The sequence below is a fragment of the Danio rerio genome, chromosome 5 (assembly GCF_052040795.2).
Source record: "Danio rerio strain M-AB ecotype USA chromosome 5, GRCz13ab, whole genome shotgun sequence".
Lineage (NCBI taxonomy): Eukaryota > Metazoa > Chordata > Actinopteri > Cypriniformes > Danionidae > Danio > Danio rerio.
This window is the reverse complement of record NC_141025.1, coordinates 58,051,190-58,066,832: the sequence shown is the minus strand read 5'-3', so window position 1 is coordinate 58,066,832 and position 15,643 is coordinate 58,051,190. Positions and strand designations below refer to the sequence as shown.

The 15,643-nt window shown below is 34.7% G+C and overlaps 1 protein-coding gene across 8 annotated transcripts in view; it reads left to right on the top strand.

Annotated features, from left to right (window-relative positions):
- The window catches only part of zfpl1 (zinc finger protein-like 1), a 32,139-nt gene that overhangs the window by 501 nt on the left and 15,995 nt on the right, over positions 1-15,643 (top strand). For all 8 annotated transcript variants that reach the window (XM_087251489.1, XM_087251492.1, XM_087251490.1 and 5 more), the window contains 3 exon segments: positions 336-446; positions 572-683; positions 1,564-1,757. In XM_087251489.1, the coding sequence (XP_087107615.1) occupies positions 345-446; positions 572-683; positions 1,564-1,757 (408 nt within the window). In that variant the 5' untranslated portion in view covers positions 336-344.

Here is a 15,643-nt window from a genome sequence, read left to right as displayed (position 1 = left end):
GGCCGAGATACGACTATTAAAAAATCTGGAATCTAACAGTTTAAAAAACAAACAACAAATTGACATGATAAATAACGTTATTGCCTTTGAAGCTGTCCAAATTTAGTTCTTAGTTATGCAAATTACTCGTCAAAATGAAGTTTTGATATATTTACCTTAGGAAATTTACAAAATGTCTTCATGAAACAACCTTTATTTAACATCCTGGAATTTGACATAACAGAAAAAAACTGTAATTTTGACTGCCTCTTTTTACAAATATAGATATATGGATCATATAAATATGCACACACATATCTATCACACACATAATGATGTGATGTTTTGTTTGATAGGGAGACACCATGGGCTTGTGCAAGTGCCCTAAGAAGAAGGTAACAAACCTGTTTTGCTTTAAACACCGTGTCAACGTGTGTGAGCACTGTCTTGTGTCTAATCACAACAAGGTTGGTATTATTGCTTTTCATTAATTAACTCGTTTTGAATGATGTCAGGATTTTCAATTTGGCATTGCAAGAATATTTTGAGCTCATAATCAAAGTTTGTTTATTGTGATTTTTTTTTTATACAGTGTATTGTACAGTCATACCTACAGTGGCTACAAGACAGTGATTACAACCCCAACTGCAGTTTGTGCATCCAACCATTAGATTCCCAGGATACTGTTCGACTAGTTTGTTATGGTGAGAAAATAAATGCACTTGGTTTCATTCATTAAACATGCTTACAATTTTTTTTTTTTTGCATTAAATGTGTGTATAGACAGTTTACATAATAAATCTCGATTAATCAAAAATTGTGTACTAAAATGTACTTTAAATTTAAGAAAACATTAAAGAACAACTTATACCATGCGAGCGCAATAATCTATGCCACACATCACACATACGCAATAGATTATATGTACACTACACACATCTCATGTTTGCATACTGTGTCTCGTGTTTTGACGGAGCACTTGATGTCACTGCAGTCGGAAAAAGTTACCTCTGCAGAAGGAACACCTGAGCATCAAGACTGTTGATGCAGTGTGGCCTAGCATCATAAAACGAAGAGTTTTTTTTTTAAAGTCAACAAAAATGCAGTGCAACTTGCATTTTCTGAACTGAAAGCGTGTTCCATATCCGTCATTAATTTTTTTTTTTTAGTTTCCATGCCTTATCTTTAGTTTTCTCTTCTTATTTCATAATTTGTCTCAGAATTAACTTTGGACAAGTGCTGCTCCAAGGAAAGCCCTATATTTGAAGCTTTTTTGAGCTGTAATATCAGATCAATCTAATTTTACTAACAGAAAAACGAATTTAAGAACAAACCTACAAGCTTACATGTGTGTTGCGATTTAGATGGGAAGTTTTGATGAGAATTTCAGATGTTTCAGTTTTAAATTTGATAAACTCATCCAATTATTAGTGAATGAGACCTATCTTACAGTGCTTAAACACAAATTCAGAAAAAAAACATTCTTCACTAATTGACTACATTAGGAGCTTCAATGTGGTATATTCTTAGATAAATGTTTGTCATTAATTTTAATAAATGTCTGTACATTTATTCTTTTGTAAGATTTGTTCCACTGGTCGTGTCTGAATGAGTTGGCCTCTCATCAACCTCTCAACACGGCACCAGATGGATACCAGTGCCCAACATGCCAGGGTCCTGTGTTTCCACCCCGAAACCTGGCTAGTCCTGTTGCTGACATGCTCAGAGAACAACTGTCCTCTGTGAACTGGGCTAGAGCAGGATTAGGTCTTCCACTGGTAAGGAAGTACAATAAATATTATAGTTATGATACATTACATTTCAAAACTAAACAGTTACCATTATTTATTATTACTATTTTCTACATGTGAGATAAACAGTTAAAAGGTTCTTGAAACCCTTGACTACTTTTTATATTATAACAGTTTTATGTGTGTTAAGCATTAATTAAGACAATGTTAGGACCTGTTAGCTTTAAAAACTTGTGGGGAAAACTGAATAATTTTGCTTTTGCCTGCTAATTTTATTATCCGGGTTTAAAATCATCATTGGGACAGCATTGTCTGGGGAGCTACAAGGATTGTAGAATGGTAGATTTTTTTTTCATTTATCAGTTCATTCTGATACCTTACCCATGTGTGCTGCCATGTTCACCCATGTTTAAAAGCTTCCAGATTGGCAGGGCCTAATAGTTGGAATAGTTAGGGCTAGGGATCTGCAGTACCACAGTCCACTGTGTGTTTGGGATGTTCCAAAATACTCAGGCAGGAAAGATTAACTTGTGCATTCTCTGAGACATGAGTGGGGTTTATTTTCTGGGTCACTACTATGGAACTACTTTGTTTTTGTTGCTTATAATTTGTTCATATTATATATTATATTTGAATTTGATATATTTTAAGAGTTTTGAGTTGTCAATAACATTAATAGTGGCTTTAAATAAAACATTTGCATTTAAATATTTACAAATAAATTAGCTTTAAAATAGATTTTACAGCTAATTTGAGTAGCTTATGAACTACAATATTAAAATTTAATTGAATAAAAAAGTTTATCAAATTGCAATTATATAAGACCATTTACTTTAAGTTGCCTTCCTAAATGTTTGCTGCAGCAGTAGTGTTTATGTGTGCCTTGTAAATTTGTTGAAGTTCATTATATTTATGTTATCTCACCATTAAAATAGAAGTTAATTTCTGACTCTTGTGGAAATTACTCAAACGTACTCTCATTTGGCTTTTGGCCTAGAGTTCATCAACTGTATATAGAATGATTCTCACAGAAACCTTGTTTTAAAAATCTCAATCATGAAAGAATTTTTTTTTCCAATTGATTTTTTTTTCCTGATATTCGGGAAAAAAAGTCTGAAAGTCTGGAGCATTTGTCTGCATTAATTGAAAACTTTGTACTTAACATTTACCACCACAATTTCCTAAATGAATCTCCATTACCTTAAAATCTCACAGTTTCTGCAAAACCAACTGTAAAAAAGGTAATTCACTTTTTGACGTTTTAAAATACCATGTACAGTTACTTTAAATAGTTATACTCCAAATATAATTTCCTTTAAATTAATCGTTTTTTATTAATTTTTTACCCAAACACCTAACACAATTGACAACCATTTTAAAAATATATTTTGATTAAACCTGATATATTTTCAAAATTTTGACAAACCTGAAATAACATACTTAGTAGATCCTACACATTAATTGTAAACAAAATATTTAAAATAAAATAAAATAAAATAATTCTTAATGAACATTGCATGCTGTAATAATACTTATGTTTTAGAAATTAAGAAAAAATTCTGTGTGAAATTTTTTAGAGATATAAGGAAGCAAATATAAATATATGAATGCACAAATTATTTAATTTACCAATAAGTATTACTTAACTAAAACAAAATGATTAACATAAGTAACCTAATGACGGACATGACGGATTTTGTAATTGGAAAAACTAAGCATTTCACTTGCAAGTAAACAGTTAAACAGAGCATTTGCAGTGCGAGAATGAGAGATAAGGCCTTCATATTATCTACTTTCACTTTCGCTCTCATGGATAGGGAAACCTTGTACGCACAGATTGGTTTTTATATTTATGTAGGCTAGAAAATAATGTTTTGTAATATTTTAATCCTATATATATCCTATATATATATCCTATAGGCTATATATCCCTGTTAAATCCTCTCTCTCTCTCTCTCTCTCTCTCTCTCTCTCTCTCTCTCTCTCTCTCTCTCTCTCTCTCTCTCTCTCTCTCTCTCTCTCTCTCTCTCTCTCTCTCTCTCTCTCTCTCTCTATATATATATATATATATATATATATATATATATATATATATATATATATATATATATCCTTAATATTTTAAATATTTTTATTTGTAAAGATAATTGCGTATTGCTGTACACCCTGTCTGTATTAAGCAGTGTGTAAGCGAGGTGCACAACTGATGCGCTCTGTGGTGGACAATAGACCAGCTTTGATCTCATCTATTTGAACCTTCTATTTAAGTTCCTTAAAATAGTAACGTGCTGCAATGCGCCTCAATACGCCTTCTTTTTTAGACCAGAACTCCTATGGGTGCACATATGAGCGCAAATGCATTTGCTATTTAAACAGCGTGGCGCAAAACGTCAAAACGACTCTTGCGCTAAGCTGAAACTAGCAAACAACTATTGCGCCGCGCCACATTTTGCCAGGTGTATGATATGGCCCTAAATCTCTCAGCCATCTTGACCATCTTGAAATAAGTTGCTTTTGTGCTCTTTCACTCTAAATGAAACTTTATTTGAATGTTTTATGTCTGTATAAACGGTCCTTTAAATTAGTTGTGGAGTAATTTGTTTCTTGGTATAAATACGCTAACTTTATATAGCAATCTTAATAAGCAAACTCAAACTTCATAAATTGAAAAACATTCTCACCACACCAGGAACTGGAAAGTATCAGATATAAATTAATTTCACAGGTACAACAACATGGACAACTCGCTTTGTGTCACCCTCTTTTGCTTTTTCTTAAATCAAAAACAGAGTGAGCTTTATTGCCAGCTATGTTTACTCATACAATTAATTTGTTGTTGTAAAACATAATGACAGTGACAGGACAAAAAGACACAGATAATAAAGGAATAAAAGACTATACATTTTTGACACACATGTACAGTATAGTACTATATACAATTTTGTATGTATATCTATATTATGTGCAAATTAAAATGTTAACTATGTATGTTGTTAAATAAAATAGGTGTATGTGTGTAAATAGTGTTTGCTCCTCAATTATGATCAAGTGTTCATTAGATGGATTGCCTTAGGGAAGAAACTGTTCCTGTGTCTGGCTGTTCTGGTTCACAGTGCTTTGTAGCATCGACCAAATGATAAAACTTCAAATGTGCTGGATGTAAGGGCTCCAGAGTGAACCATGGTTTGTAATTTGACCAGCCCGTTTGCTTACTTTGGATAAGTACAATTCTTTCAGAGTAGGGAGGCTTGTACCAGTGATTCGCTCAGTCCGAACTATTTGACATAGTATTCAGAAGTCAGATTTGGTAGCTAAGCTGATTGAAGTGCAAAGGATGGATTTAATGATGGCAGTGTAGAACTCTTTCAGCAGCTCCTGTGGCAAGTTGAACTTCCTCTGCTGATGAAGGAAGTACAGTCTTAGCTGGGCCACAATGGAGTCAATGTGAGTGCCCCACTTCAGCTCCTGGGAGGTGGTGGTGCCCAGAATCCTAAATGACTGATGTCCATGACATGGTAAGTGGGGGGAGAAAAGGGGGGTTCCTCCTGCAGTCCACGATAGTCTCCACTGTTTTAAGCATGTTAAGCTCCAGGTTGTTGTGAATGCACTAGACAGTCAACTCTTTAACTGTCTGTCTATAAGCAGACTTATCACTGTCCTAAATGAGGCCGATGACTGTGGTGTTGTCTGCAAACTTTAGTAGCTTGACAGAGGAGTCTGTAGAGGTGCAATCATTGGTGTAGAGGGAGAAGAGCGGTAGGGAGAAAACACATCCCTGGGGCACTGGATGAGAATTTTCCCATCTTTACCAGCAGCTGCCTATATTTCAGAAAGCTGGTGATCCACTGACAGATGTGAGCACACAGAGCTTAATTAATTTGTGCAAGAGGAGGTGTTTTAGTATGCCCAAATTATTAGTATCTGAAGTGTTTCATCATACAAAATGGCTTTAGTGTGGTTTGTATTTTCACTTGAGTGAGACAGGTCTGGTGCTCATTAACAAGAGAAGGTACCAATAAAAGGTCTGTACACCATACAAATCAAGCAATAAATCTGTTTATTGCTGGTACATAGAGCTGATTTAGTTAATAATAATAATAATAATAAACATGATATTCATAAACCATATTGAATAATATATAATAAAAATGCATAAATGGATTCATTCATTTATTCATTGTCTTGTCGGCTTAGTCCATTTATTAATCCGGGGTCGCCACAGCGGAGTGAACCGCCAACTTATCCTGCAAGTTTTTACGCAGCGAATGCCCTTCCAGCCGCAACCCATCTCTGGGAAACATCCACACGCACATTCACACACACACTACGGACAATTTAGCCTACTCAATTCACCTGTACCGCATGTCTTTGGACTGTGAGGGAAACCGGAGCACACGGAGAAAACCTACGCGAAGCAAACATGCAAACTCCACACAGAAACGCCAACTGAGCTGAGGTTCGAACCAGCGACCTTCTTGCTGTGAGGCGATAGCACTACCTACTACGCCACTGCCTCGCGAGTGGATAGAAAGCAGATTATGAATGAATAACACAGTGGCAAGCAAAAAGATTATTTACAGATCTTTAGACAGGGGGGCCCATTGAAGCCACATTAGAAGACCAACACGCGTCCATTGTATAGACAAAATTGGGGTCCTGGTCTGCCTACTAGTTGACCACACCAAACAGTCAGCTGCCTACTAGTTGAAAGGGTAGAGGGAGATGATCAAGCTCCCCTGGAGCTTTACTTCTCTCAACTAGCTGCCCATTATTTCTAACGTTCGAGTTTTTGCATGTCAGCATGACTGGAGTCAATATCCTAACCTCCCCTTCTCACCTGGGGCCTTATATACAAAAACTTGTACAAAAACGCACTGTGAACGAATTAAAAAAGAAATGGTCTGATGTTAAGGTGCAGGTTAAGAGGAGAACAGTGGTGCACCGTCAAAGTGTTGACCGAACAGGCGGGGGAACAGGAAATGAATTAACACCCTTTGAGGAGAGAGTTGCCATAATTGTGGGCGACACCTTACTGTCTGGAGTAGTATCCGTGTCTGTGGAAGACAGATGTATTAGAGGAACACTTTGTTAGGGCGGTATAGCAGCACCTCTCCCCTCTCAAGGCAGTGCCACCGGCATTTCAGCTGCCCAATCGCCCACTCTACAACTGACCGAGTGCTAGAATGGGCATCATTGTTTCTGCACGCTTGGTCATATTGTGGGTAGTTGAGGGTGGTCAACAGCTAGGTTTTGAATGGATAACCGCAGTCTCCTGATATGAAGTCAAATAATTACGCTCAATAAAGTAAAATATAAAAAAGCTGGAATAATATCTTTAAATACACCACCCATCGCGCACCCTGCCACCTTGTAGCCTCCTTGCTGTCTCTCTTTCCATATTTGAACCCAACTCAGCACAGAGCTCCATAGCTCTTGGATATCTGAAATGGCTAATAAGCCAGTCATCATCGTGTTTCAGAAAATCACTGTGATTCCTAAAAAATGCGTTCTCTTTAGATTCAACCATTGACAATTTCCTCTAATAAGGCCATAGAAGGGTTGTATACATTTGCAAATGCTTTTATATGTTCTAAATCAGTGGTTCTCAAACTGTGGTACGCGCACCACTAGTGGTACGCGGGCCTCCTCCTAGTGGTACGCAGAGGAATCGCCAAATAATGAAAGAAACAATTAACACTTTTAATCCTTTGATGCGTAATATAACATCGATGTGATCAGCATTGGCTGTTTTGTGAAGTGTACGATCACAACGCTGTGCTTAGAGTGTTTACTTTAGTGCTTTGTGACATAAGCTGCTGAAAATCAGTTTCCGAAGTTTAAGAATTGATTCTGAAGGGTGATTTGACTGACATGAAAAGTAGCCAATCACAGTCCACCTTTTCTAGTCGCGTGAAACGTAAGGGCGGGACAAAGGCTTTCTGTGTTGCAGAGACAGAAAAAACAACTTAAAAACAAAAGTTTTGTTGGAATAATGCTTCTCGGATGTTTTCACTATAGAGATGTCTAGCAGAGTAATTAAACCGCGGACATATTTCCTGCCTTTTTGATTTTCTACATACACGTTTCGCTCTCCGACAGCCAGTCGACTCGCTCTTAAAAAAGGCTCTTAAAACACTGCATAGATAAATGTAGTGTTGTCATATTTCAAATACCTCAAGTAAAATGAAGTCATTTGTTTTATTTTTTTACTGAAAGTGTACTTGTATTTATTTTTTTTGTATTTTAGATTAAGATCAAGTGTAAAATAAAATCTACATGTGATGTACAGCTATTTAAGAAACAAATTTGCCATATTGTAAAGAAAAATAGTGTAAAATATGTAAATAAAAGGCTAAATTTAAATATTTTTACCATATACTTTAATTAAACCTTTCAAAGCTTGAAAATATTGTTTAAAAAATGGGCAAAAAGTGTCTCTATGGCCTTAAAGTTTATTTGGTAGTTTTGCCAGTGCTATTGAAAAAAAGATTAATTGTCATGAAAGGAAAAATCAACCATACTTCCTTTGTTAGTGCAAATTCCTATCCATGTAGCTTTGAGATTTAAGCAATTAAACCATTCAATCAGGTTTACACTTAAAAAAGTGATTTCAAAATGAAAATCTGATTTTTTTTTTCAAAAGTAACCAACTAGTACTTATTACAAGAGTACTTTGTACTTTTATCTAATATTAGTATTATTTACAAAAAAATGTGTTATTTTAGCAGTGTAATAGTATTTTTCCTTGAGTACAAAAAAGATTTCACAATCATTAAGTGCAGGTTTATTATATTATTAATATATGATTAATAAATATTTTTAGTATTATTATTATTATTAATGGTTTTTATTTGTATTTATTCCTATGCAATGTTTTATGGGTTGCTGAGAATACATTTCAGGTCTTCAATACATAGCATGTCAATCTTGAAAAAAAAAAATAGGTGCTGCAATTGATTTTCATTAGGCTGTGCCTGTATGAACCCTGTCATTTGTACATTTAACATTTCAAGATTTGTCTAAAAGTGTATGAATATGACATATAGCCCATATTTATGAGGTCCAAGCAACATTTCCAGCTTTTGATGAATAGGCTATTATGAATACTTTAGATTTAAGTGCAGATGTTTTCTTTTTACTTTTTAAGAACAGCGCCTTTTTTTTATGAACCTTTAAACATTTTAACTAAAATGTTAATTTTTTTTTTTAAACCTGCAAGCACAGTTAATGTTCAGACTATTTAAAATGTTTAAAGTGACTGACAATAATACATATTCTTAATAATAGGAATTAATCTGCATCGTTTTTAAACTGTGCACACCTGTAGCTGCTTAATTAGGCCCACGACGCTATTTTTTAATACTGGTTAAAAAATAGCGTCGTAAGGTGGTACTTGGAGAGACAATTTTTTTCTAAGGTGGTACTTGGTGAAAAAAGTTTGAGAACCACTGTTCTAAATCACATAATTGGTGAAAAAAAATTATATATATAGTCAATTAGCCTATTTTATCAATTATAAATTAATTGCAATGTTTTCACATATTGATGCGATACTTTGTAGTGTGCAATTTAACATAATTGCTTCGTAATACACGTACGCTAGACATGAATTTGGCACAGACCAACGCACATTCTCACGTTAATTTCATTGTTAGTAAATCCAAACGTAAGCGTGAAACCTGGCGTACGTAAAGTTTTTGTGCATACGTAGTGTTGATTCATGAGGCCCCTGATCATTTGTTGAGTACATCAGATTATGATTATCTGCTGTCAATATTGTACTCCTGACTCTGTAAGAAACAGCATTGTTAAATTTAAAGTCATGAAATTCCACTGCTTGCTATCTGTTCCTTTGCCGAGTTTGAGTGCAGTGTTATGAAGATGTGTTGCCACATTCTCTATAACTTTTAGTAATTTAGCCTGTTTCTCCAAAAATATTCCCAAACTGGAGTGCAAAATTTCCCATTGTAACTGAGTTAAATCATAGCACTAGTTTCATTAGTTAACCAATAGGTTCCATTTCACTAGTGCCAAATATGTATATCTCTTAGGCATCCTGAAAATCCAAAGTAAGGCAGTTTGGAATGAGGATTTATTGTGGTAACACACAGTGTTTGGTCCAACTTCAATCATTATGTCAATTTGTATAGAATAATCACACTTTTAGACAACTGCTCCTTCATTTGCGAACAGCACATTCCAATCCATTCCAATTCCTTGATCAGTACTGTCAGTCAGAGATATGTTAATCGCACTTATGATAAGGACTCAACCAGTCACAGTTTTAATACATGGTAAAATAAGATCCTTAAGTTATGATAGACAATACATGATTATTCTCATAGTGTAACTGCCCTGATTACATTGAATTGTTCCCACTTGTGAACAGTACTGTGACCACTCATTAATGTACATACAGCACCCCATACTGACAAAAACACAGAAAAAAGAAAAAAACTAATTATTACAAGGTCCTAAGGATTCAAGCTCTTTCTCAGTATTTAGTAGAAGCACCATCTTGACCTAATACAGCCATGAGTGTTTCTGGGACAGATGCAACAAATTTTTCCACATCTGGATTTGGTGTGAATTCTCAATTGCTCTGACATGCATTGTGAGCTGTAAGGTCTTATGTAAACAGGTGTCTAGCTTTTCTTATCAAGTCTAATCAGTATAATCAAATGAAGGTGTAAAACCATCTTAATGATGACCAGAAGAAATAGACAGAGTTAAATGTATGAATGTCAGAGCAAAGGGTCTAAATACTTAGAACCATGTGATATGGGTGTATAGGGTGTGTGTACATAGAAAAAAAATCTTAAATTATTTTAGCAAAGGACTTCAATATAACAAAGTGTGAAAAATTTAAGGAGCTCTAAATACTTTCTGTACCCATTGTATTTTAAGCCAATATTAGTCACTGATGTTCCACATTTTTCTCCAAGCAATGTAATTACTGGACATTACTGTTTGTTGTACATAATAAAGTTAAATTTTTTCAGACATTATATTAACAATACATTTTGTCCAAATTATCCAGGATGATAAATTATACCAGTGAAGTCATTCATAGAATGTTTCAATACACGAGCAGAAACTACATCCTAATAAGCTTGGTATTTCTGACGAAACATCGTCGATAACATACACTGCCCTATTTTTTATAAAACATCAAATTAATATTTTCCACTTTTGACAACTTAATTGCAATGACCTGTTTGACGAGGGTATTAAGTACTCCTAAATTAGTACTATAAAATTAGTTTCTATCGGCCCCACCAAAAAAATAAGTTAATATCGATTTCTTAGCCTCATATTTTAAATAATGTGTCAAAAGCCAAACATAACTGTATAAATACACTTTTTATTCAGCATAACTTTACTTTAAATACAACTGGGAATTAAAAACATTCAGTGATTGAAATAAAATCAAAAATGTATTTTATATATAAACATACAGAGCTTGAAATGAACCTTTTTGGTTGGTAGCATCAATGTTTCTAACTTCAAAAATGTAGGCGCACCCACCAAAAATTATGAGCACTGTTACTACAAGTTTTACATGAACATATTTAACAGAAACAAACAAAAATCTGCATGCGCTCACTGACCCTGCACGCACTGATTGACTTCAATGAGATGAACTGAGTTAACAATAACTTTGCTGTTCTCACGGGTTGTGTCTGATATAGCACAAATAATATTGACATATAACTTATTATTTGCATACATCGTCTTAATAGCAGTAACTGCAGTAACTTTCATGAGCTGCAGTATTAGTTTAATCTTAGTGAATACATGCTCTTTTGCAATGGTGGATGTACAACAGTTGCATGACTGACAATATCGTCCCTCAGACCTTAAGGTAAATAGCTTTAGTCATTTTTATAGCAGACTTTAACCCACCGGAAGTCTTTTATTCACTTTTCAAAAAAATCAACCACAATCACTAATAAGATGTGCAATTTTTGTAACTTTAGGTGGTTTAAAAAAACTAAATCTGTCAGCGTTATATTCATGCTCTCATATTCTGACCTTTACATGCCTGTGGCTCCTGGCTGTAGCTCTTTGTCATCTGAAGTGAGTGATTGACATCTGATATTACCCAATTAATTTGCATTCTGTTCTTGAGCAGTGGGCCAATAAGAAGAGCTTGAAGGTGGAGTGTGCATTGCAGGCTTTGTTTACTACAGCGAGTTGACATGACAACTGTTTTAAACCATTCCTGAGCGCTGCGGTTTGCGTTTTTTTTTTTTTGGGTGCAAAGATGCATTCTTTGGGAATGTCTCCTAAATCCGCTCATACAATGAACATTTTGCAGAAAAAAAAGATTGCACAGCAACAATTTTATGCTGTGCCAGTTTGCGTACCCTGATAGAAATTTATAGGCTATGTTTACAATTCTAAAATGCATGGCACTGTTCATATTTTTGCCGCAACACAAAGCATCATGTGATATTAAGTGTGCCCTTTAAGACTGTTTTAGACAGTCAGACCCAAATTAAACCATCCTGTCCTGACCATCTCACGGTGGTCCCGGGCCATCGAGCAGTTCTTATTGTCGAGCCCTGCCCAGTATGCAGTGGTGTATTTAACAGCATGTGCATCGGATATGCAGGTGTGCGGTATTGGTACAATATGTCAATCTAAATGTTGTGGCTTATGGACCCATAGTATTATTAGGTGAAATGTGGTTTCATTGTAAATCTCTGTAGAATTGAACAGTGCAAAAGGCCAGGGATTGTGAGTGGGTAGGTTTTGTGATCCAGTAATTTTCTGCCCGTCACATTCCCCTCTGAAGTAATTTTCTAGATAATGATGACACAAGCATTTGCATTAACATAGATAAATCTGTTGGACAATCTAATATCTATCTGTTACATTTCTTCAATATACAAAGATGAGGTTGGTATACCATGCAACCCCTGGTTGCCCATAATATACAGATTATACATGAATCATTAGCTTCACAGATAACATTGTCCTGTACTCTGGGATATGCAACATCTGTTAGCTTTAATTCTGTTCCTGGCATCCAGGCCAAAAGTCTAACAATTCAGCATAATCCAGTTACTGCAGGAAAACAACTAGATCATTTTCATGATAGTTCAGATTTAAGAATGATTTTTAAGTTTTGAAGCCCAGGAACAATGGAATATCTTATCAGTATTCCTGTGGTTTATTTAAATGGTTTCCCTCAGCTCAAAAGAAAGTGTTTGCAATTTATCCTGGTGTGCACCCAAAGGATGTGGCCCAACAATTGTGGATTTGATTGTTTTGGCTCCATTCTCCCCTATAAGGCCCCAGTAAGAGTCATCTCTAAATATTCTTGCACACAAGAAAGACCTAGCAAATGTTGTTATAATTCTCTCAGAGAGCATTTATTGGCAGAAACAGTTAACCATTTCTTCTCTCCTGCTTCCATCACTGCAACAGTGTTATCTTGTCCTATTGCTATTATTTCTGCTGGTTTAGGCGAACCATCATCTTGATAATCAGAATCGATTACCCTATCAAACACGGTAATCCCCTGTTATAGCCAGACTTGATCGGGCACCTATTTAATAATGTCCAGGAGGACATAGCTTTCCAATTAAGTTTCAGTTAGTAATGTGTGCAAATCTAAGGCCCAATTCCAATTCTATTTTTGTACCCCTACCCCTTACCCTTGAACCTTAAAACCAGAGTGTAAAGGGAAAGGGCTTTAAAATTTACCCCTAAGAACTGGAACACCACTACAGCACTTGCACACATCATCATATGTCATCACGATCTCATGCTTCATATAAGATCAGACGATCGCGACTGCTGTAGTTATTCCAGTTATATCAATCAATAATTATCAACTTTTGATATAAAACCGCTGTAATTTGATTGTTAAAAATTAAATAATTTAAATGCTATATTTTTTATTAATGAAAGTGCCCGCTCACTTTTGACATGACCTGTCCAAAAATATATTTCTGCCACTGTAATACAAATGCACTTTTATTGTTGCATCATTTTTGTTGATTTTTCTGTTATGTACAGAGATATTTGAAGTATTATTTATTTTGCCTCTAATCATTTTCAATAATAACGCTACATTTTTGTAATTTTACTTTCAAATAAAATTTACCCAGAGGCCCGCATGATATGACCTCTAGATAAATAAGGATGCCGTGACATGTACCTATATTTAGCACCCCTATATGAGAAAGCGGCATAACAGTGCGAAATAACTGAAAATATGTCACATTCTAGGTTCAAAGTAGCCACCTTTTGCTTTCATTACTGCTTTGCATTATCTTGATGAGCTTGGATGCTATGAGGATAAACGAGACAAAAAAGAGACCAAGATTTTGAGTATAGTGAGGATGAATAAAGACATCCTCTTTTTTGCACAGTAGGTCTACCTTGTGTTTTATTTGCTAATGCATGCTGTGTTTTAAAAGATAAATATAATGTATAAACATAAACATTATTTATATTACTTCAATAAATTATTTCATTTTTTTTAGTAATGGACAATGCACAGATAATAATGTTTCACAATGTTTTACACTACATTTTTTGAATCTAACAAGCTTGTTTGCATTGCTCCACTTGCATTTAATCCAAATTCCAAATATTAGAAATGACAATAGATTGTTAATATTTAATTTGTCAATTTTAATGTTATTGATTAATGCACTTTGACAGATTTCATTCATTTATTTTCCTTCTGCTTATTCCCTGGTTTATCAGGGATTACCACAGCGGAATGAACCGCCACTTACTTGACAGATGTATTTTTAATTTCAGGTGGTTTGTGTTTGTGTTTTATGTTTGGTAAAATAATCTCTAATTCCATTTTTAGTGATTTTCAACTAATTACAATGTCTTGTCTCAATAGGTGGATTTAGAAGGTTTTGCATAAAAAGCAGAAGTGGATTTAGCTGGTTTTGAAGCAAAAACAATGCTAAAAATAATGCTCATCTGAGACCATTGCAGAGTAGGCTATATCATAGCAAGAACGAGATTCTTAGGTTACTGTTGAAAAGGTTACAATCGAAAGTGTGTTGTGTTGATAGCATGTTGTATAGTCTATAGGACAGGGGATTTTAATTGTATTTTGTGCTCTCCAATTTAATTAATTTATTAAGAGCACTTTAGGCTAGTAAAAACAAATAGCCTGTCAGGGCAAAAATCACACCAATGCGATCTGTAAACATGACTGATGGCATTGTGCTAGAAGTTTGATTCAGATTTATATCATGTTACTCCAAAATAATCTGTTAGTTGTATCATGTTACTCCAAAAAAATCTGCTAGCTTTTCTTTTCCCCACACATTAAGATTTTTTGGACTTTAACAAGGCTTAGGAGACAAACCATTTTAGTTAGTAACTGAATCACACACAGCACTCCTTTTATGATTACTAATGTCACAACTAATAGTCCACATTTAATGAGAGTAGGATATAACTTAAAGTAAATATTTCCTTTTTTTTTCATGTTTCATTTTCCAGACCAAATCAAATGATTGCATGATACCTGGACCATCATGCATTATAGCCAGGGTGTTAAATTGCTACTAAATTTTGTGTGAAAAAATTTGTATGAAACTTTGTATGAAAATGAATAACACACTATGGCTCTGGTGATCAGAAATTCATTCATTCATTTTCTTTTTTGGCTAAATCTTTTCCAGCTGCAATCCAACACTGGAAAACACCCATACACATTTGCAATCATTTTAACCACTGAGCCCATGATCAGAAATTCATTCTATATGTTCAAGTTTAATTCCATATATTCAAACTTTTATTCCATATAGTTATGTTTCATTCCATAAATTCACGTTTCATTCCATATATTCATGTTTTATTCCATGGAACCGGCCCCTGATCTTAACTAGGTTGTATTTGTTTGGTTTGTCAATACGAAATTCTGT